The following is a 22,802-nucleotide window of genomic DNA, read 5'->3' on the forward strand; positions in this document are numbered from 1 at the left end:
ACCTTAACCTATTACTGTACAGGCTTTAGGTGGAAGAGAATGTTAAAACCTGGACAACAGGTTCAAAGAACTGAGAATGACAAACACATTGACTAAATAACATATAAAGAACTGGCCTGGGACATCAGTGATCAGCCGGCCTGATTTTTAAACAAGAGTATCAGCAGTAGAAGAATATGTACCAATGGTGTTTCCTAATGTGAACATGAAGCATTCATGAAGGAAGCTTTGTTGTTAAAAAACAAAGAAAACATGAAATTGAGAAAAGTGTCACTCAGAACAGATCCTAAATCATCTAAACATCTTAAAGTTTTTCTTTGGCAGTAGCTTTGTGAAAGTCCCTGCTCAGAAGCTGTGCGTTTTGGTGCCAAGAGAACAAAGGCTTTGTGAACTTCCAGTCACTACTGAGCGCTCTCACTCTGCAACTACCTCAACTACTGTATGTGAACGCCATAAAACGCCCTGAGTAGGATAAGTGCGTGACAGGAGGGGGGAGAGAGAGAGACAGAGAGTGTGTGTGAGGCGAGTGGCGTGAGCAAAGTGTAAGCATCATTCCGCTGTTTCGTTTTTTATCTTTATTTTCCACCCTGACTCTTTTTAAGGCTGCGTTCAAAAACACAGGTGTCTGCCCACTGAATTAGAATCGCAAATGAGCATTCGATTGGATTTTCTGGAGCAGATTTGTTACTTTTGTATTGCTTAGCCCATAACTAATAACAATCTTCACACCTGTTTAGTTAAATATGTTGCTACGATTAATTTGAATGATTTTTCACAAGTCAGATTTCATGGTTCTCCCTGTGGCCACTTGGTGTCCTACATGCAGTGCGTTACGCGCTGCTTGTCACACACGTATGCAGCTACCATGCAGGAAGAAAAGCATTTATTCATCTCCTTCTTGATGAATTCAGCTGCCAACCAGTTTTCAATGACAGGTAATTTTGGGAGGAATTTTCCGCGCACCTGCTCTTGGATTTTCCTCTGTGCGATGAAAAAATTTGCGGGGCTCAAAGTCTCTGCTGCCTTGGAAGCTTCTGATGTGAATATAGAAAGTTTGTAGGGAGGGCGGCTGTTATTCAGCAGCTCCCACGTTAGAAGCAGCAGCAGGTTTTTGATGTTTGCTGCACTGAGGCACAAACTCCTTAATGCATTAACCATGGCACACTCTTTGTCGCTTTGTGAGGATGAAATATACATAAACACCAAAGGTGGAGTCTTGGCGTTAATATAGATGTTGACACAGAGAATTAGCAGCAGCAACCGCTGTGCTGCAGGTTCTTTGCTCTCCGGTGTGTTTCGCACCTCGTAACGCCAGAGGCGTCTTCGCACGAGTGTCGTTTACACCTCCTCCCACTTCCGCTCTCCTCCTCCCTGCTCCGGCTCCGTGTCCTCCTCTTTCATCCTCCGAGGTCAGGCGCAACACTGAGCAACAATCCCATTTCTCTTTGAGATCGTCCTCTCTGTATGTGACGAGCCGTGGACCTGAGGGGACGATGAGTCAGCAGCACTGGCTGGATAGAGATAAAACCTCTGAAATGCAGAAACACTGCCACACAGAGAGGTGACAGATTAGTTTGAGGACTGTGTCGGCGTTTGATGCTTTCTAGCAGTTCTCTGAGGGTTAGACAACAATAAAAGGGCGTTGTCTGTGTTTGCATTCACACCGCGGATGCGACTGCTGAGGCGACGTCGGTCCCCACAGGGAGTCGGTGGGTATGCGAGTTAACATGAGCACATAAGCTGCGTGAAGATTGTTACTTTCAGCTCTGTGCTTTCTTTAGATTATTAAAAGCAAAAGTTCAATGTTAAATTTCGTTCGATTCCTAACACACTAACGAAATCTAGCCGAGGAGCTTTAGTAATTACAATCAGCTCAGCTCCTGCAGAGCAGGCACAAAGCTAAGATCAACTGCATCCAAGAAGTTTGGAAAGTTCCCTGCTGTCTGAGAAAAACAGAAATAATTCTGCAAATACAGGACGCCACAGACGTTTCTCTTTTGTTTAGTGTTAAATGCTGCTCTTTTTCAGATTAAAAAATAAATACAGCAACCCGACTTGTTATAGTATTTTAATTCAGGTGGAGTGTAACAATCTGAGTGAGATCGGCTGCGTCAGGTGTGTATCTGTGATGTAGACTGTGCTACTGTCTCACCGGTTGGGATTTAGTAGTGTGACATGTGGTTTGCTTTTAAAATGCTGTTCCTTCAGACACACATCCCTGAACATTGGGATGGTGTTTTGGTGTTTGGTTCATATTTATGCTAACAGACGTTCACATACATTTAGATTTATTTTATATAGATATGGCTTGCTGTTGCAGATTTCCTTGCCAGTCTAATCAACTTTTTAACAAACATGGTCAAATCATCTAGAGTCTGGATTTCTGTAAAAGCAAATATTTTTGCATGTCTCCGGCTGTTGAAAGGAGGAACAGAGTCTGACTCAATGTTTGACAGCGACATTGGAGTAATGCTAACTTTATAACTGACTAAACCACAAAAACGTGGCTTGTAGACTAGTGCGACCTACATATGTAATTTCTTTTTTTCCCCCAAAGTTAGTGGGTGTGACTTATGTTCAGATGTGCTCAGTATAATATGAAGCAAACCTGCTACACCAACTAATAATAACATAACTCACATCTTTCGCTTTTTTCATTGTTTAAGTTTAAACATCTTGATAGACTATGCTAATACTGAGATAGATATGTGGAAAGATGAATTCCAGTTCTCCACAGAAGTTACTGGGTGTAATGTAAACTCTGTCAGAGATTTTAAAAAAAATCTAAACATAACCCCACCCCCTCTTTGCATAGCAAACAGTATTTAAATTACTTTTAATCCAGATCCAGTCTGAACGGAAAGCTTGCTGTGGTGATCTAAGAAAACTTTTTCACCGTTTCATTCCTCATTGTCTTGCCTGTCTGGTCCCTGCTGCAGTCGCGTTCAGCTCTGTGTTGACCCCGTGGAGGTGCCTCCGCTCCATCTTCCCTTCTCTCTTCAATTAAACAACTCTGTGTTCAATTTGTGCCACTCAGAGAATGCTGAGCTGCTCCTTATTTAATGAATTTTCCGCTCTGGGCCCGGCCCGGTTCAGCGGGCGTCCAACAGCCGGAGGCATCTTCTCGGCGCAACGCTCTGGGACTCGCAGGGATAATGTGTCTGAGTGTTAAAATGAGGGCAGGGCTATTGTTCACCGTAGAAGCCATTATCTCTGCGTTCCCAACCATCATGTTAATACCACATCCCATAACTGCTATGCTACCTCCATTGCCGACTGTCTGCTTGATAATCCGGCCACTAAGAACCTTCGCAGACTTTGTAGCTTCTGCTGAATTTGTGCTGCTAAACTGTTTTGTCCTCAGGGTGTTTAGAGGAGAGACTGTGGATGGACACAACCGTGCGCTGACCTTCAGCGTGTTGACACTGAGCTGAGCCGATTAAACACATCAAATTAGGCTTTGGTTTTATGGCCTGATTACCTCTGCTTTATTGCAGAAACAGCATATCTGATGTTTAGACGCACAGCTCTAGATTAGATAGATGATTTTCGAAAGCATTACTCTGAACCTTTCCATCAAACTCTGTAGCTGTCTACTGTGTTTGCTCTTCGTAGTGAACCTGTAACAAAGATGTGTGCAAGTACTCACTTCTTTGGGAGGCTTGTTATTGATAAAAATGCATGCTATTTCATTTAAACTGAAAGAAGCACTTGCTTTTGAGTCACAATAGATCATTTTGCTGGGTAAGAATCTTTTTCTTTGTTTAAAAATGATAAAATACCTGCCTTGAGGTGGTTATTTTCAAAAGAACTGTGACAAATGAGCACATCTTGACTGAAGGCTTACTTATTTTCCTGTTGCATTTCACTTTCTAACTTAATTCACAGATGGATTTATTTGTGTGGATTATTCAGGTTGTTACCGACCTCCAGTGTGAATTTCATGTCAGTAGCATGATCAGAAATGTATTTATTGAGAATAACATTTTGTCCAGTACTTATTTCCTTTTATGTACTGTAAACCAGTAGCCACATAAAGCAGTGGGAAGTGGACTAAAACGTCTCTGTGGCATTCCTGTTGTCTCCTTCAGGATCTTGGAGCTGCAGGAGAAAGGCGACCTGGACATCATGAAGCAGAAGTGGTGGCCTCGCACCGGCCGCTGCGACCTCAGCAGCCACGTCAGCGCCCATCCCGACGGCCGCTCCCTCAAGCTACACAGCTTCGCTGGCATCTTCTGCATCCTGGCCGCCGGCCTCTTGCTGGCCTGCCTGGTGGCCGGCTTGGAAGCATGGTGGAACAGCAACCGCTGCCGGCAGGAGCAGCCCAAAGAGGTGACCGAGCATAGGGCCCGGCGGACGGGCCAGCGGGGGGAAGACACTGCCACACTCTACTTTAAGGATCCAGCCGCAGACGCGAGCCCCGACTTAGTGGAGCTCCAGTACACCCAGCTGTAGAGGAGAGATTTAGGGTGGTAGTGTTAGCGGAGGAAGGCTGGGGGACAGAGGGAGGCAAGGTAGGACAGAGTTACGTCGACATGCTCTGTGCCTCATCAGCCCAGGCCACTAATTGAAATCAAATTTGGTCTCTTATGATTTAACCCGCTTCATTTTTTTTCTTTTATCCGTCCATCTCTCCCCTCTCACCTTGTCCTAAACAAGGACTTCGGCTATTTTTGTAGCTCAAATTCTTCTAGCCACAAGAAGCACACAGCATACGCCGCCCAACCATTACTTCTACTAATTCGCCCATAAAGCAACTTATCTGTGCTTCCCCTCATTAGCTCAACACGCCAGGTTCTGCCTTCCAACACATCCTGCATGTTTCCCAGCAAACCTTCACTCTCACTAAAGCACAGCGTGCACCACAGGCTTTAATGATCGATCCCCACGGTGACGCCTTTCTAACCATTTAAGAGCCGCTATTGAATTATTGTTACAAAGCCATTTTCTGTAGTAAAGCTTTGGTAATTTCCTTAACCCAAGGGTTCTGAAAGGAGGCGATAATTAGCCAAGAAAATGAGTGATTGCTCAGGCTGCCGGGGATAACGGTGTCAAACACTGAAACCTTTTTAATGCTTATGGACATTTTCAATTTTACTGAGATATCAGGAGACAAAAACAGTCATAAAGCAGTTTCCATTAGTAGTTACGCCATCAAGTGGTGTCCAAATATTTGTTCTTATTGCTGAAACCCATCTTAATAAGTGCCTGATGAATAATAAATGGTTCACTGTTATGGTTATATTTTCGCAAGTTGTGAAAGACGCCTGATGAGGATCAACTTTAATGTGATATAATTAGCACAAATCCCTGAGTGGCCCTTGAGTTTTGGAAAGACTTGCTGCTATAAGAAAAAAGAAAAAAAAAAGGCCAGTGGAGAGCTCAACACGGCACCGCCGGGGCTTTTCTGTGATGACTAAAGCGAGCAAACAAAAAAACAAACATTCTTCTGCAGCTTGTGAGCATTTATGCATTAGTCTATTCTGATAAATGTGTATTGCCAGACGACAGGAATTTTAATTTATTCCTCTTCTCTTTATTATTTACGTCCTGTAGTCTTTTGTTGTGGTTTTATATATATCTGAAGCTCTTTCAGAGTTTTTCCTTTTACACATTTTTTATTAGAATGAGGTGTCGGACCTAAAACAAAATGGATACAATCTAGCCTCTTAAAAAAAACAACAGTCCCTTTTGGACCCTTGGCTATTCAGAAACGGTTGCTTGCTACAACATGGACTCTGTTGAAGTTTGAAATTTTTCCCAGTCGCTAACATTTGCCGTATTTAACTAGACAGCTCAAGCTTACCGGAAATGACCTGCGCCGTAAACAACCATCCTCAACCCTGAAGAGAGAAATGCCAACCTAAACAAGATGGCTGTTAGTGTTTATTCAATATTTGGAAGGGTGGCCAACACACACTGAACGGCTTTGTTCACTTTCACAGCTGCCATTACTCAGCTACAGGCAGACTACAGTTCTAAAACAGCGCAGAATAACTCATTCACAACTTCTCTTTCTGTTTGCTGATTGGCCCAGTTGGCTCGACTTATTCCATGCTTTTATGTAAGTAATGTCTGATTTTGGTATAGGTACTTTAACATAAACAGTATGATCTTTTTTTTTCAGATACTGTTGATATTTATTTGGCTAGAGTGATGCTGGACACAATGCACAGAGCAGCCACAGTGCCTTACAATGACTGTCTTGATGAAGTTGTAGAATTGTCACGGCAGTAGTGTGGCCATTTTAAATTCACTGCTGGCACTGTTTGCCACCATGATACTATTCTACCAGAAAATGTGCACTATTTTTGGGAAATAGAGTTTAATATGTAGTAGATGCCCTTTCCTACTGATTTCAAAGACTAGAAAGGTTCTTCTTTAAAGATATTTAGCACTGCAGTACCCTGTTGTGTGTCAACATCACATGCTCATTCTTTCAGCGTAGGAGCCTTTTTTATGATTGAAGGACTTATAGGCCAGACACAAATAATATATATAATACATAATATAGACTCCAACTCCAAAAAGCTACTGATCAAAACATCTGCCTGGCCTGAGGCTTTAAACAGTTTGCTAATATATGCTGTTGCACTCTTCTGATTAACAACCTCAGGAGCAGAGACAACGCAGGTGCTTACTCTTAAAGCCAGGCTTCAGAAATCAATCAGAACACTAACACCCCTTAAAAAGTACACCCAAACAGAATCCAATAAGTTTAGTACAAGGCCCTGCAAGAGTCGCTCTTAATAGCGTTCTGAAAACTCCAGGCAATCTAAGATTCCCTGAAGAAGTTTACCATTAATGTGCACTCATGTGTTGACACAACATTGCCAATAAACCAACATAAGCTGCACAATACGTTCTTCCCCAAAAATGAACATTTCTACGATTACACGTGCAGTCAACCATCTGCAACAATCGCGTCATAGCTACAACGCCTTTCAGGTTTAAAAGTGGTGAATAACTGCAGTGCAACAGGCCACAGAAGAAATAGATGCACATCCAACAGAAACCCATGCAGCGTCATGACAGTTTAGCGCAGAAAGCGGAGCTGTTCAACTGAATGTAGGCCTCATTACAACATCAGACTTCGCTTTCACTACCGCCGTGTATCAGTTTCTTTAACAGTTAAGTGATCTTCTGTCTGTTCACTTGCTGCGTCTCGTCAGAGCTCAGATGCAGTAACCCTCAATGAGCGAGCCACGCATTCAATCAGATTTAATTAGAAAATAAAAGGAGCTTGTGTGTCACACAAAAGAAATGGGGTTGGTATCATTTAGACATGTTCTTGAATCCACTTACAGAATCTGATTAAGTTCCACAGTTTTATGTAACGGGAATTAAACAGAGGCTAATTAAACATGCAATTAGCTTCCGTAAATGAATTATCTTGACAGTAAACCGATAACGATGACCTGGAATTTAGCCGAGCCGCAGCGAGGGTAAAACGTCCCATTTCGTGTTTATCAGACGGATTAGAACAAAAGCTGGTTAAATGTTTCAGATAACCGATCCATGTAAAGACGTGAGTTCTAAAAGAGCAATAGGTGCTAAGCTTCTCCATTAGTCTGACAGCTGTATCCAAGTAAGTAAGCTAAATTTCATTTGTATAGCATCTTTCACAGATTTTAAAAAGAGACACACAGTCTCTTTCATGGGTCAAGACTCAGCTGATTTTATATCGGGCAAAGACAATTTTTTGCCAAATCTGTAAAAGTTTGAGTTCTTTTTCATTTTTGGACGATGCGAGTTCATTTTTATGGTTGTAGAATACACGCACGAATACAGTGGGATCTTCAGTGTTATCCCAGAGGTCCTTCAACAACAAGGAACCCCCTTATTCAGGTGACTAAGCCAGGGTTAAGCAGGGTTTGACTTGTGCAACAGCAGCGGATGCGTCAGCACCTTTGACCCAGAGCCATCTGCGGCTTCCATGGAGAGCTGCTTTTGCCTGTGGACCGGTTTTTAGGTGACAAGCACGACAAAAAAAACACACTCTTGTACACCCTTTCCATAGCTAATGAGATCTTCAAATAAAATCCAGTAATTAACAGTATGAAATCCGTTTGAGAACTCCAACAAGATGAAAAGTTAGCAACGCATGCCATCAAGTCCCTTAAAACCCCTTAACATGCAGCCGAATGCCTGTGTACTGTTTTTCCATTGTATTTTCCAGGGTGAGGGCTAAGGGGTTAATTAATGTCATTGATGACCTAGAGCAAAGAGTTGTGCTTCGATTTTTATTATAAACTGACATGGTAAGATAATCACATATTGACTAATGCCAAATGCATATAGTGAAAAGAAAAATTTGTCACCTTCGGTGGTTAATATAAATTGAAAATAGCATTTAACATAATGGAAAAAAAACTTCTCAGTCGGAAATGAAGCCAGTAAATGTTAACACTTCTAAAACATGTCACAGTCTTGTCTATCATTTTGCAATAGATGGAAGTAACACTTTTAAATTACATATTTATTTCTAAATGGATATTCATTTTTTACTCACGTTTTAATAATATTTGCTGTTCTGTGCCTTCAAAAATTGCAAAAATATAGCTTTTACTATCAAGACGACAACCCTACTGTCCTCTGAAAGGTCCTGTCACTAAAACCGACGTGAAGTAATCCTCAGATCGGAGACGGGGTTGGGTTCAGTGCCCAAAACGTTTAATGTGCCGGAGGAAGCTGGTACTGACAACCTCCGTTGCCAGAATCACCCAGTGTTGAGCCGCATGAACCTGAGAAAGATTTCTCACAAGTTTAAAAAAATAATAAATAAAAATAATTTTAAAAACTTTCCATCTTAGCAAAAATGTATGTCAAGACACCCACACATACAAACCACATCTTACTGAATAAATATTCCCCTGTAAATTTTTGCCCTCTGACCTCTTGTCCAGCCTTGAATATGTACAAATGTTGCTTTCTCTAGAGGACCATTGTAGCTGTAAGACGGCAGAATGAGAGGAACATCAACAAACATTTTTTGAACTAACTCGTGTGCATGAGCACTTGCTTCATGTTTAAAGCTAGCAGCATTTCAGTCATCAGAATGTAGGAAAATCTGCCTTCGTTTTCCAGATGTTTCACCACTGTTCAGGCACAAATTAAAGTCAAGGGGCTGGAGGCTTTAAAATGACAGCAATTTAACCAAGTGCTCTTCCCAGCAGTTTTTTTTTTTTTTTATGTTTAACACACTAATGCTCATGTTTTCCACTCCAGAAATGCCTCCGGGATAAGTGTGGGGATGTCACTCAAAGCACCTAAAACCATTCATGGATATTATTCCTTCAGTGTATGTTTTGAAGACACTTTACATTTTGAGTAACAGTCAGATAAAATATTGCATTTTCTCTCTCGCCAACATCTCAACATCTAGAGCTGTGATTCCCACCCCTGGCCATCAAATACCCATGCTGTGCGTATTTTAGGGTGAGTCCAGTAGACTTGGTTCAATTGGAGACCAAAATGTCAACATTTGTTTTATATTTTCAGCTGCAGCAGTTCTCTCTCTCTCTCTCTCTCCCTCTCTCTCTCACTATTTTGGGTTATTTTATTGTGTCAAACAATACAAACCAATTGAAACCAAAACAATACAAACCACAGGCATGGGGGTTCCTCTCCCCAATGCCTGTGGTGTCGCTGCACCAAAAACTACCAAAGGAAGCAACATGAAAACCTCAGAAAAACATGTTTGTATTTTCCTTCTTCTCAAAATACAAACAAAAATGGAGTAACATCAGATTTTAGCTGTTTTGTCTTTGGTAAAAGACCACAAGCCGTTTCTCCCTCCACCGCTAGATTTATCTACCCAAAAGGTCCTGTGGTATAGTTCACTTCCTGCTTTTGAAGCAGTTTACATCCACATATGAATTTGAATCGTGCCAGAGTTCACTTCGAACTGAGACCTAGATTTTTTGGTGGAAGAGAGTTTGCTTTTTCTTGGTCCACGTAAAGGTTTGCTTGCACATTCACACATCTGCAAATGAACCAGACTTTATTGGCAAACAGACTAGATTTTGATTACAGCTGACTAAACAGGGATGATGTGAATACACCCGTAGACGTATCTCACTTCCAGCACACCTGATTCAAATGATGAATCATCTCTACTGCAGAAGCTAAATCAAAACATGCAGGGGGAACTTGAGGACCAGAGTTGGGATCTAGTGAACACGCATTTCTGATTCTAAGGGCACACACAGTTATACCCAACCTGCACAGTTCAGGACAGAGTCAAATAGTCGACCAGACCCATAACGATGCCAGAACAATCTTCTTCATAGATCTGCATATTCTATTAATCACAGAACTGATAGAATATCAGCAAACAACAAACGTTGGACCCGCCATTGAATCTTGCTCACATGTTATTCCCCAAAAGAACCAACATGAACACTTGCTCAACCCCAACCACTTGCTTTATGTCTAAAGTAGAATAAAGATAAGTTTTTGGCATTTTAAAACAAAATCTTTGTCAACATTCTGAATCATATTTGGACAGAATGTAGCAATTATACACATGAGGGGTTGTGATCTTGATGGGTCATCAGGACCTAAAACTAAACCAGTTTTCAGATCCCTGTAGCATGAACCTGTAGTGTATGCTGTGTGTGGTGGTGTCAGGACATCGGCTGAGTTTCACCTCCAGCCACAGGCAGAATAGATCTGCACCATGTGACCTCTGTCAAGTGCCTGGATGAAGCTTTGATGTGGATCCATAAACTAAAGTGTGAGCAGACAATTCTGTGTCGGCCTTTAGCGCCCTTGTCTCTTTAACTCCTACCTGTTGCTGTCACTGTGTCACGTCATGCTGCAGATTATATGTCAATGTGGACACCCGTCTTCTCTCTCCTCTCCCTCTCTTCACCTCTCTTCTTCATCTCTCTATTTACACTTGACTGTCTATGATCTCGTGCAGGTCACTAAGGATTACAGACTGGCAAGGGTTTCTGGTCCATTGACATATAATGACATTACAACTGCTTCATCGGAGGGGAGGAGGGACATTTGGACAGACAGAGAGAGAGGCTGGGATGAAGCAGAAGCAATTGATACAGGTCAGATTAGAGCTCATATGCAACCATCCAAACAAACCCGAACAAATGATCAATTTCTGTGCCGTCTCAGAGCTCTTTTTTTGTTTAATTTTAGGTGGATTTATTTCTGGTATAATCTGAGCAGAAATGTGCTTGATTGAGGCGAACAAATCTTTCAGTTCTTAATCTTAAATCAAGCCCAGTATCCACCTTGAAGATTTCCGTCAATTAGGGGAAATTTAACAAATTTCTTTGACATTTTAAATACAAAAGTTTCCAAGTCAAATAGCAAAAAGTGGTTTTCAGTTTGTTTTTAGCGGCAGCTAATTATAACACAACAACCTAAACTTTTATCAGTCTCATCTGTTCATCAGACACTGACTGGAATCATCTCACCAGCAACAGTGATCCTTCCTTCATAAGAAACCCTCTCGGTTGTTACATTATTTTTGTGTTTTTCCCCTCTTTTATGTTTTGTTTGATCATCTTTTAAGTGTGTGAACGAATTTCAAACAGCTCACCTCTGACCTTTCTTGCTGCTGTTTCAGGATTGGTGAACGTGTTAGCATTAAACCATGCTTTAATGCGAGCGTGATTCTTGCAGGAACAAGATTTAGTAGAGTTTATTTTCTTTATGAGATGTGGTGGGGAGTGTAAGGCTTTTATAACCCAATGGGAAAACCTGGATTAACCCTTTCGTGCATAAATTATGATCCTTTGTGTCAAGCGTAATTTTTTTAAATTTTCTTAAGGCATAAAAAAAAAAGGAAGGAAATAAACTTGTGTAATTTTTTTTTTTTTCTTAGGTGATCAATTGTAATTTTTTCCAAATACAAAGTTGTTATTTGAAAAATACATCAGTAGTATTGTTCTTTAGGGGTTATCTGATCTGGGTTGGTTGCCTACTAATAAGACAACCAACCCGACCATTTGGAAAATCTGCTGCAACCACTGGTGTTCCATTATGAGACCTTTAACAAAAAAACAAAAAATAAATCAGTTTTCCTTTAGGAAGTTTTCTTCAGCCGATAACTTCTTCAAACCCACCTCACTACACACCTTTGCAAGAGATCCTTTCTCCCAATTTCAATAACCATCTGTGAAAAAATCACTTACTAAAAAAATCTATTTACTTTTAAGATTAAAAAAGTATTGTTGACATAAGGTGAAATTAATTAGTTACCACAGCTTTATTGGGGACAAAATGTCAGTTTACAGATTTCTTCTGTTTTTGCCGCTGCTCTTAACAAAAGTTGTTGTAGATTTTGTTGCCTTTCCATTTGCTGTTGATGTAAAGCCTTACACTATTCCTAACATAACCTCTACTTGTTTTATGTATCTATTTAGTGACACAAGACACAGAGGTATCCCTTCCCACCTTCCCCTGTAATCTTTGTCTAATTATTTTTGAATGGAAATTACGGATCTGAAGCTTAAACTCATAACATGAAAACATTTTCCCTAAAGATATCTTAACAATCAAGGCAACCTGGCTGTGAATATATATAAAAAATACACATCACAAGCTTTATTTACATTATCAACATAATTTTTTGACAAAAGCTGATTTTTTTTTTCTGTTGGAAGAATCAAAATTGGTTTAGTTAGCTTTCTTTTTCTTCAATGTTTATTTTCTGCCAAATCCGACCATAAAAGGTTTATATAGCTGATATGAAGTCTAAGCCACAGTAACAAATTTCATATCATTGCTATCAATGATAGAAGAAACATTGTATATCTGCAGTTCTGAAAATAAAAAAAACTCAATTACCGCACATTCAGGTTCCTTTGAAATAGAGTAACATGTTAATTTGTCTTTTATTTTTTAAAAGCACTATTTCTTTGGAGAGGGGGATATTTTGCTTGGCGCCCAAAGAGAAGATAGATCCTCATCTCAGAGGTGGTAACAGCACAGTAAAGGTTGATGTGAGGCAATAGGCTAGTTAAAAAAAACAGCTCCTCTGGTGAAGAATTTAAATATTTCACAAGACCACTAGAATCTACAACGAGCCAGAACCAATCAGAAACTCTCCTTATCGCTTTTGAGCACAATCCACTCCGCAGTTACTGTATTTACAAAGTGGCAGGAGGCAAAACGATTTCAAATGCCCTCCCACTGGGACCCCTTATTACCGGAGCTGTTTGTTTTCAAAATTAATGGAGGCTTTCACGCAGCTGTTGTTTCTTTTTTTTCTTTTGTCGTCCCCCTCCCCTCCATCTGCACTTACGTCGCCCGTCCGACTTTTAACAACCGGCTGAGGTTTAATCCCGGGCATTTATTTATCTTGGCTGGCTCCCAACCTGACATTCCCCCAAAAAAACATATTTTTAATGAGGTGCCAGTCTGCCGGAAGAATAACCAGGGCTGAGATGTTTTAATTGGCTCAGAGAGCTGTTCTTCGAGACTCGAGTGGGATCATTCAAACGCACCTGCAGCCTGCTCGAGCAGCAAAAGTTGAAAGCGTATCTTCACAAAGTCCTCACCTACACCTTGCTGCTTTAAATTCAGAGCTTTGCAACATTTAAGTAGGAATGCCTCTGGATTCTTAACTCATTTTTACCAGAGGAAAAACAATGCTTTGGAAAGGCTGCTACAGGCGGGGATGAGGGGTAGAGGCAGGGGGTGCATGCCCTGGTTATGTATAAAATGTTGTGCTTCTGAAACAGGACGGGACCTGAACATGTGCGCTTTAATACGGAGTGCAGATGTAACACTTGCATTGTGTCAGTGTGACTAATATCGTTTGTCGAGTTGAATCTGATCCTGGAGCCAAACGGGGCTCGCGTTCAGGAACTGACCTCGTGTGCTTGTTGGAAAGTGAATAAAGTTGCTTTAAATTCTCCCCAAACGCCAAGTGGCTGCGCTGTGACTGCACACGCGGCGAACAAACATCCATGAAGGAAAATCTGGACTCACAGCCCCCAGGCCTGCTTAATATGCTGGTCATGCCTTCCATCTCTCACTCCCTCCTCCTCTCACCCCTGCCTGTTTGTCCTTTACCTTCCCTTAACCCAGTGTACTGAAGCAGACCTGCGGTTCAACAGGGAAACACTGAAGTGTCTATTAATGCCTAACAAGTATGCATGACTGCAATCAGCAGGAGATGCCGCGTCAGCCAATGTTTTGATTAAATTGTTCTGATAGGGAACCGATTCCGCAGTCCTGCTGCACGGAGCCGTTCAGCTCCAAGGGCAGGGAGGAAAAGCACGCCACGGAGGGGAGAGAAAAACCTGGAGAAATAGTCATAAATCTGAAAAGCTTAAACTTTTATGTGTTTATCTGACACATGAAGGTTTCGATAAATCTTTTAAGGAGGAATAAAAGAGCCATCATGTTTAGCAAGAAGCTAAGCAACAGCAGACAGCTCTCCAACAAGCTCCTGCCCGTCGGTTTGGCCCCAGGATTGTTTTGGTATTTTTTCTTCTTCTTTTTTTTTCCCCCACTCCACGCATCAAACATTTAATACTCACTGGCCAAGTTTGATTTCAAAGTATACACACATATTGGTTCCTGTGGCCTCAGTTCTCACTGGGCTTTTCAACCCAAACCACAGAATGGAGTCAGTCTATCAGCTGGCGTCCGTCACAAACACTGCCTGATTAGGAATGCATGGAGCATCAGCAGAGCTGAATCAGTCGGAGAAACCGGCCCATCGCCAATCTCAGCCTCTGTGTCCCTCCTCCCCTCCCTTTCTCCCCCTGTCTCCCCTCTGTCCTCCTCCTCACCCCCCACTCCCTCCTCTTGTAGGACAAGGAGGTGAATCTGGAACAGGTGCATCGTCGTATGAACAGTCTTTTGGACGAGGACTTGGCCCACAAGCAGATCCCCGGTCCCTCTATCGAGATCTCTGCGCTGGACATCGGCAGCATGCAGCCCAGCCAGGCCTCTCTAGTGCCGGGGCCGGAGTCCGTGCGGGACTACCCGCCCTCGGCCCTCACTGTGACCACCTACCTGCCCGGGGAGGGACCCCCACCTCCCCCTCTTCCCCACCCTCACCATGGGGGGACCCTAGGCAGGACACTGCCCCCGTCCCAGGGCCCTGGCAGCACCACGTTGCCCCTGCACCACCCTCTCAGCAGCACCAGCCTCAGCGGCACCATGCAGTGCAAACACCGGGCTCCCAACGGGGGGCTCTTCCGGCAGAGCCCTGGCAAGACACCCATGCCAATGTCCTACCAGGCAGTCTCCGCAGGACCCATACCCGAAGCCATTGATCCCAGCCACAGTACATCCATATAGAGACAAGATGGGACGGGGGTGGAGGGGTGTGGGTGGCGGCCGCTCTGGACTTTACCCAGGTCGGCATGGGAGGTGGGTTGGGCAGCTTTAGAAGGGAAAAACATGTATAAATTAAAAACATTTTGTATCCTACCATCCGTTCAGAGAATACGTTTAAAAGAGGAAAAAAATGGGTATATGTGGGGTTTGAGGGGCCGGGGGTGGGCAGACGGGTTCTGGGCGGGCTGTAATTTTTTTCTGTACATATCTGTAAATATCGAGACAATGAGTGAGGTCAAAGTGTATTTTGAATATTCTCAATTTTTGAAGTTGAGTTATAAAACACAAGAAAAAGATAAAAAAATCTATATCTATACATTGATGAAACGTTCTGACTGTTTGAATGGCTTTGTAAATTTTGTTCAATTAAAAACAATGACGCGGATTTCATCGTGATTGTTTTCTAAGTGCCGAAATTAAACGATGTCTCTCGCCACAACTCATCAGTGTAAACGACTACCCATGATGCACTGCTGTAGGGGACGTTGTAGTGTTGGACACCCACTGTTATGCACCTCTGTACCAAACCTATATCCAGTATACCTTCAGACCCATCGGACAAAAATGTTCACTTTTCCCCCTTTTGTGTTACTATAAAATAGACTTGTTTTTTTTTTTATTAGGCCGAAGCAGCGAAGCGCTGCGAAGGCCTATTTTTATTTTTTATTTTATTTTCATTTCAAAGCCGAGGTTGACATCTGTTCTTTTTTTGTTACATCCACTGTAAGCGATGTTTTTGTTTCACACAGTTGAATACATTGTTTATATGGACATTTTCTATTTGCCGTCACTTTTTAAAAAGATGAATGAAAGGAATAGTTGTAGAGCAAGAAGGTGAAGATTTCAGGCTGTGATCACACAGACACTGCCTGTGATTCGAGGGAGAACTTCGACTTTATCGGCGTTGGACTTTGAGTCCTTTCGTGTTTCTAATTAGTGGTTGAAGACGACAATTTGGGTTTTTACAATATAATCAAGAAAATTTGCTCTTCAAATGGAATATATCCAGCTTTGACTTGTTTAGAGATGCTCTGATCGGGTTTATCAAACCTAACTGACTTTACGTTTTCTCAGTTCTGATTTTGACTGATCACTATTTCTTTTTTTTTTTTCCGATCTGGACTGTGACAAAACAAAGGAGACGGTGCTTTATACAGAAAGCAGAAACTGATCACAATTAATGCATAAATGTACATGCCTCAAACTTTTATCCTTTCTTTTACTTAAATGCCCATAAATGAAGATGCTATGTTCCAATAATAGGAGTTCTTAATTTTGTTGCCCTTAACCAATGGAGCAAGGAAGTCTGTTTTTTCAGTATTTCACCAATTAGTACCTGACAATTATCACCTCCCTACATATTTTAATAGGATAATCTGCTAAAAAATACAGTACTTATAGATATGACATTTCTGTTTTGTTTCTAATCCTGGTAAGAAGCTAACAACCTGACTTGATAATCAAATGTAACCATCAGCAGTATGATATTTTTCTACATGTTACTACTTTTTTAAACAGGTTTTACCATCTTGTGGCGACAGTATTTGCACAACCAAATTCAAACTAAAAAAAAATGACCTGATCCATTTTAGTTTTCCCCAATCCGAGGCCTCAGCCGCTGGAGTCCTGAATGTTTTGGATGTTTCCCTAATTCAACAATCCCACTTCAAATGAATAGTTTATTAGTGGGTCTCTGCAGAGCTCGACGGCATGCTGAGAAGGTAATTCAGCAATTGGAGTTGGAGCCGACCCATCTTAAACCTGCCAGGCATCTGCCCTCGAGGACTGGAATGAGATTTTGCTGATATAAATGCTTTAAAACTATTCCTGCATTTATTTAGGTTTTGATACATCGGCTTAACCAGAAGTATAGAATAAAAAAATATAATTGTCACCAGGGCTTCTTTTTCACAATAGTATATATACAGTAACTCTGTTTCTTAATAGAAAACCATGAACTATTAGCTGATTGTCAGGCTATCTGCTGTGGTAGGACTATCAGTCAGCTGCTCGGAGGTTCCCAATTATGGTTTAATATTATTTTAAACAATAGGAAGATCCTGGAATACCTTGTTATCAGTGATAGGACCATGTTTAACACTTATCCAGTAGTGGTTTAAAAATGTTCATATTTTTTATTCATCTAACTGTGAATTTCAAAGAACCTTCGTTATTCTAAGAAAATCCGTCATCAGCATTCTTGAGGCCATATGTGAAACTATCAAATTAAAGCTACAAATATTTCCAAACTTCCCAGATGTTGAAAGACAAAAGGAAAACACATGGCATTGTCTTTTTAATTGCCAGAAGTTTCATTTCCAACCTATAATTTCAGCCATTAAGAACCGACACAGTTGGGGTCATCAGTCCATAAAATGTTGCAGGTGATCAACAATGCAGACAAAAAGCCCATTTCTGTCAACTGGAACTTGCATGGATTTTTTTTTTTTCTGATCAAATCGAGCTGTAACACAATTCCAACCCCAATATGCCAAAGCTTGCAGAAAACAACCTGATCTCGAATTATTATTATGCAAATGTGAAACAAAAGTAACAGACAGCAGTTGCTAGTGTGAGCACAGCCCAAGAGTCTCTCACCTTTAGCTTAGTGTAATTAACCAGAATATTAAAATGATATAAATATGTTTTTTTCTACCAGAGAAGTTATTGTCACTTGTATTGAGGTTTTTCTCAGTAGTTATTCTTGTCAGGAGGCAGGGCAAAATGACCGAGGCCTCATATTCCCACAAGTCATTCCTAATGAGGTCCATTATCACCTGAGGGGATGACGGAGGGCGTCATTATCCAAAGTGCAATCACAGGCTCACGATGGAGGCGATTCGGCAGGTGCCATACCCCAGCTACTCGTAAAACAGAGGAAGTTTTACCACGTTTGCCGAATGTTTTTTTTCTTCTCTCTCCTCAGAATATCATAACGAGCCTTGAAAGAAAACTGTTTAAAAGGAAATCTAAAGCCCACACTTCACCCCGGCATTTTTGCTGTCATAAGTGCGATTAATGTGCATTTATAGGCCTAATGAGTTTTGACTCCATTTTCATTTGCCAGAGCGGGCTGTTTGGAAGCCTGCTGATCGCTCACGGTGGAGTTTTCAGGACATTAACAGCCAGAAAGCAGCAAGGAGCAGACCGACTCGCCTTTGACGGGTTCCCATTCCTCATGCACTAATGCGGAAAAGAAGAAATAAAGAGACTTTGACTTGCAGGAACGAATGGCCTCCTTTCTGGAGATGGGACATCAGGTTTGATTTTTTTTTTTTTTCTGCTGCAGAAAGTAGATGTTTCCCACAAAGTTCTGTGTGTTGTTGACGATACTGATGTTATTTAAACTGCTTGTTTCTTTTTATGTCGTCTCCACTTGTCCACCTTGACAAGGACGAAGATTGTAGATGGATTACTGTAGAACCCGTTTTGTATCGAAGCAATTGGGGTTTGATAAGAAACTGAAGTCTTTTAGACTCCTGTACTGCATCGCTTTACTCTTTGTGCTGGAATTTCCTTCAACAACACACACACTCAAGCCCACATGAAGAAAAATTCTCAAGAAGGTTTTGAAGTCAGTCAAAAAAAAAAAAAAAATACAATCATGTCTGAAATGTGGCTATTGAAAACCTGTGCATTTTACTGATTAAACTGTGAATTTCTTAGCTACCTTAAAGATGACCAGATCAGGGCAAGGTAAAGATGCTATCATAAAAAGTCAGATAACATGTATCAAAGCATAAGTGTTCACAAATCAGAGCTAATATGGCAATACTGAGATTAATGCAAAACAAACCGTTTCAGAGATGTGTTTAGAAAACCAAGTTAGGTACTGTTGAAGACGACTCGCAATTTGAACTTGCTCATTTATCAGTTCAGGAGTGTCTAAGAAATGATTTAGTCCTCAACAGGTCTTAAACTAAGATGAATGCCACCACACAACACTGGATATCTATGTCCAACCTTCCTGTTCTCAATAGATTTCGGAGGGAGAGTAGAATATTGGTCATTTTTGCTTAAAATTACCAATGCATCTCCCTGTGTACATGAACCACTTGAGCCTCCCAGACAAGACCATCCCCTTATTTAAACTACAGTGAACTCCTGCCTAGTCCCTGTTCAGTATATTCTGTAAAACTCCAAACTACTTGTGGAAACTTTGCCCACAGAGGTGAAGGGAGAGAGGAGAGAAAAAAGGAATCAAGGGATTTCTCACTAGGATACCAAAGCAGATTTTTGTATCCTTGGTGTCCCTGAAAGCTAAATTATTCACACAGGGAAAACACCAGGTCTTTCTTCACTGTATCTCTTTAAAACAAGCTTTACGTCCTTGTCGCCTTTCTTCTTCCATTCATGATTTAACCTGCCACATTCTTCGTACAATCTGCACCCAGATTATTGCAGAGACCCACACCCGACCTGAGCGAAATGTTTACGTCTCACAGACTTTGCAATGGAGTGGACTCAGGTGTAATTTAGGTCACGACTACAAATGTTGAATTCCATCATTCTACCAAGAGACATTATTCCTAAATAAAGAACATTTGAACAATTGGCCATGTTCCCAAGAATAGACATCAAGGAATAGAGGCTTGTGTTGAATGGTTGAAGACCTATCTGCAACTTTCCTTTGAACAGAGAAGGCCACAGCAGAGATGTTTCACTATAACTCACTTGACCATATTTAGAGGAAACAAAACACTGCATAACAGCACTATGGTGGAGGGGATGTGGGACTTGTCTTACAGCCACAGGCTCTGAACACTTCACAGTTGATGGCTGAACCATGAACTCTGCTGAGCACCAGTGTGTTCTAGAGACCAATGTAAGGCCATCTGTCTGACAGCTGAAGCCTGTTCCAAACATGGTCGTCAGCAGTATAATGAAGCCAAACAAAGACAAAAAAAAACAACCAGAATGGCCGTTACACAAGAATCAAGGTGTTGCTGTGGCTCAGTCAAAGTCTAGACCTCATCCTGTTTGAAACATGATTGTGGGACATTTAGAGAGGTGGACTAAGCACGAAGCTCAGTGAATTGAAAGAAGAGTGGGGCACAAAATCAGACAGAAAATCAAAGTTATTGGTGTTTAAAGTGATTCTCTAAACTGTTAAGTCAGAGTGAACATAGAGCTTCCACACAGCGCTATAATGATTTGGTTTGTTTTCTAGATAATTATTAAATTACCTAATGTGTTGTTAATCTGAGGTGGTATTAATCTAATTTTAAGGTGTGACGAGGACCAAATGAGAAATGTTATGTGCCGGAAAATGTAAAACATGTCGTACTACAGTCTGATAACCTTGTAATACAAACGTAACTGGTATTAATCAAGAGGGTTATTGTGGTGATTTAGAACTAAAATAACATTTTCGTTTTATCATTATCTCATTATCTCGTCTTTGAAATCAGATTGAGATGAGTGGCAGAACCAAGTGAAAATTAGGGGATTCATCATGTTCAGCTTTTTTACTCATTTAGTTATATTTTGTGCTGATTAGATATCCATGAATATTTTTAAATATTTGAAAAGTGGGTACTTCTTCAGTCGGCAGGGGAGAACGTGTACAATGCATATCACTGTGCTAAAGTGGATCCGTCGAAGTAGATCCACGTGTTTCTTATCCGCTCGAAGGTCTTCAACTCCCGTCTAAACAGACTCTACATTGATGTTTTCTATCGGTGTCAGTAGTTGATCCTGTGTTTCGGTTTGCTTTTCAATCTGTGCTTCACATCCTGACTGAGTGAAGACCCTGAGGTTACGGTTGGTCAGATACGCAGAGGTGGATTTTATGTTCAAACTCCAGCGCCCTGAAACGAGATGATGACACGAACTGTTAAAGCTGATCGTCTGTCACGAGTCCATCTCTGAGGGAAATCCTTATTTTATTTATGAATATGCTGCTTGGAGTTTCTTAATCTTTAATAAAGAAATATGGTTTACACATTTGTTTGTCTGCCGTGTCAATGACTGGATTCTTGTTGGGTGAGCACAAAAATATTTAGCGAATAGCTCCATAAAATGTGATAAAATATATTTTGAGGTATTTTTTTGTTGTTGTTCCTTTTGCAAACTATCTTCAGGTGTTCCCCCACCTGGTAGTGCAGGAGAAATTTGTAACATTTGTTATATTTTCAGCTGGTCCGGTTAGCTTTCACACTGCACTGTTTCACATTGACTAAGCCCTTTGAAAAACCTGTTCACCTTGTGTACAAAAACAACTGATGAGTTAGGATGGATGTGGGTTGGCATAATGGTAGTGCTGCACCAAGAACCACCGAACGAAGTGACACAAAACGCTCTGAAGAAGAGACTGAGTGCAATTTTCTTTCTCATAAAATGTAAAGAAAAATGGAGCAGCATGAAAGTATAGTGGTTGTAGAATTTCTTTTTTGTCTTTGGAAAATAATCACAAAGGTAGACTCGCGAGTCTAACACTCAACTTGCGTATGTGTTTTGGTTGTAGTTACCTAAAATGCCCTGCGCTATAGTAAGCGACCTGTTTTTAGAGCGGCTTCTTGTTCACTGTACATTTGAACCGCGCCAGAGTTCACTTCAACTGAACTGAGATCTTTGTTTTTAGGTGGACCAGAGTTCGATCGGGCATTCACTCCCAGCTTCCCAAATAAATGGGACTAGAGTTCAGTGAAAGTGGGACTAAATAGGACTGGTGGTGAATTTACCCTTAACAATCTGGCAAAAAATTATATATATATATACAGTATATATATATGAATTTACTTAGACTTCTCTGCAGTCCCATAGCATGCAATCTGAATTATTTGACTTATCTGATGGTTGACCAGTGGTATAAATGGATACAGTCTGACATGACTGATGGAAAATTGGATGAGTCGATGATGGGTGTGGATTGGCAGTGATGGCTGGAGAGTTAGATGGGCAGATAGTTGAATGGAACTTATGGATAAATTGATGGGATGGATGGATGGATGGATCAGATAATGTCAGAGATAAGTGTTGGTCGCCTGGATGGGTGGTTGGATGTATTGATCTGTAGGTGTGGGTTGGCATGAATGATGGCAGGACAGACAAAATGACAGTTGGATGAATCAATCAGTGGGTGATGGACGGGGTTGGAGTTTGCTGTTGGGGTTAATATGAAATGGTAAAAAAAAGGGTAAAAAAAAATATACAGGATAAAAAAGAAAGTATAGATAGTTCATCAGACAAGTCAACATGTATGGAACAATAGATGGGTTTGGCTTTGGATGGCTGAAACAGAACTTGCAGACCTTCAGACCCAAAGCTACAATACACTTTTAACAGTTTACTGTGAAGAATTGTGCGTCAGGATTCCACGTCTGGAAAGTCAAAGCGAAAGAATGAAGACATATCAATAATGTGTTTGTTTTTTGTTGTTTTTTACTGCAGATGAAACACAAAATTTCTTTATTTCTAAGCATATTTTGGGAGAAAACTTTAGTTTTCTAAAACTTCACATATGCCAATTCAAGGAG

The 22,802-nt window shown here is 41.1% G+C and overlaps 1 protein-coding gene across 2 annotated transcripts in view; it reads left to right on the forward strand.

Moving 5' to 3' along the window:
- Positions 1-21,270, forward strand: part of grid1b (glutamate receptor, ionotropic, delta 1b) — a 468,957-nt gene extending 447,687 nt beyond the window's left edge. The window contains exons 16-18 of one of the 2 annotated variants that reach the window (XM_032574010.1): positions 4,092-4,332; positions 10,928-11,066; positions 14,794-21,270. In XM_032574010.1, the coding sequence (XP_032429901.1) occupies positions 4,092-4,332; positions 10,928-11,066; positions 14,794-15,260 (847 nt within the window). In that variant the 3' untranslated portion in view covers positions 15,261-21,270. The remainder of the gene's footprint in view (positions 1-4,091; positions 4,333-10,927; positions 11,067-14,793) is intronic. The other variant, XM_032574011.1, reaches the window with a different exon arrangement.
- Positions 21,271-22,802: the final 1,532 nt, after the last annotated feature.

The sequence above is a fragment of the Xiphophorus hellerii genome, chromosome 10, assembly GCF_003331165.1.
Source record: "Xiphophorus hellerii strain 12219 chromosome 10, Xiphophorus_hellerii-4.1, whole genome shotgun sequence".
Lineage (NCBI taxonomy): Eukaryota > Metazoa > Chordata > Actinopteri > Cyprinodontiformes > Poeciliidae > Xiphophorus > Xiphophorus hellerii.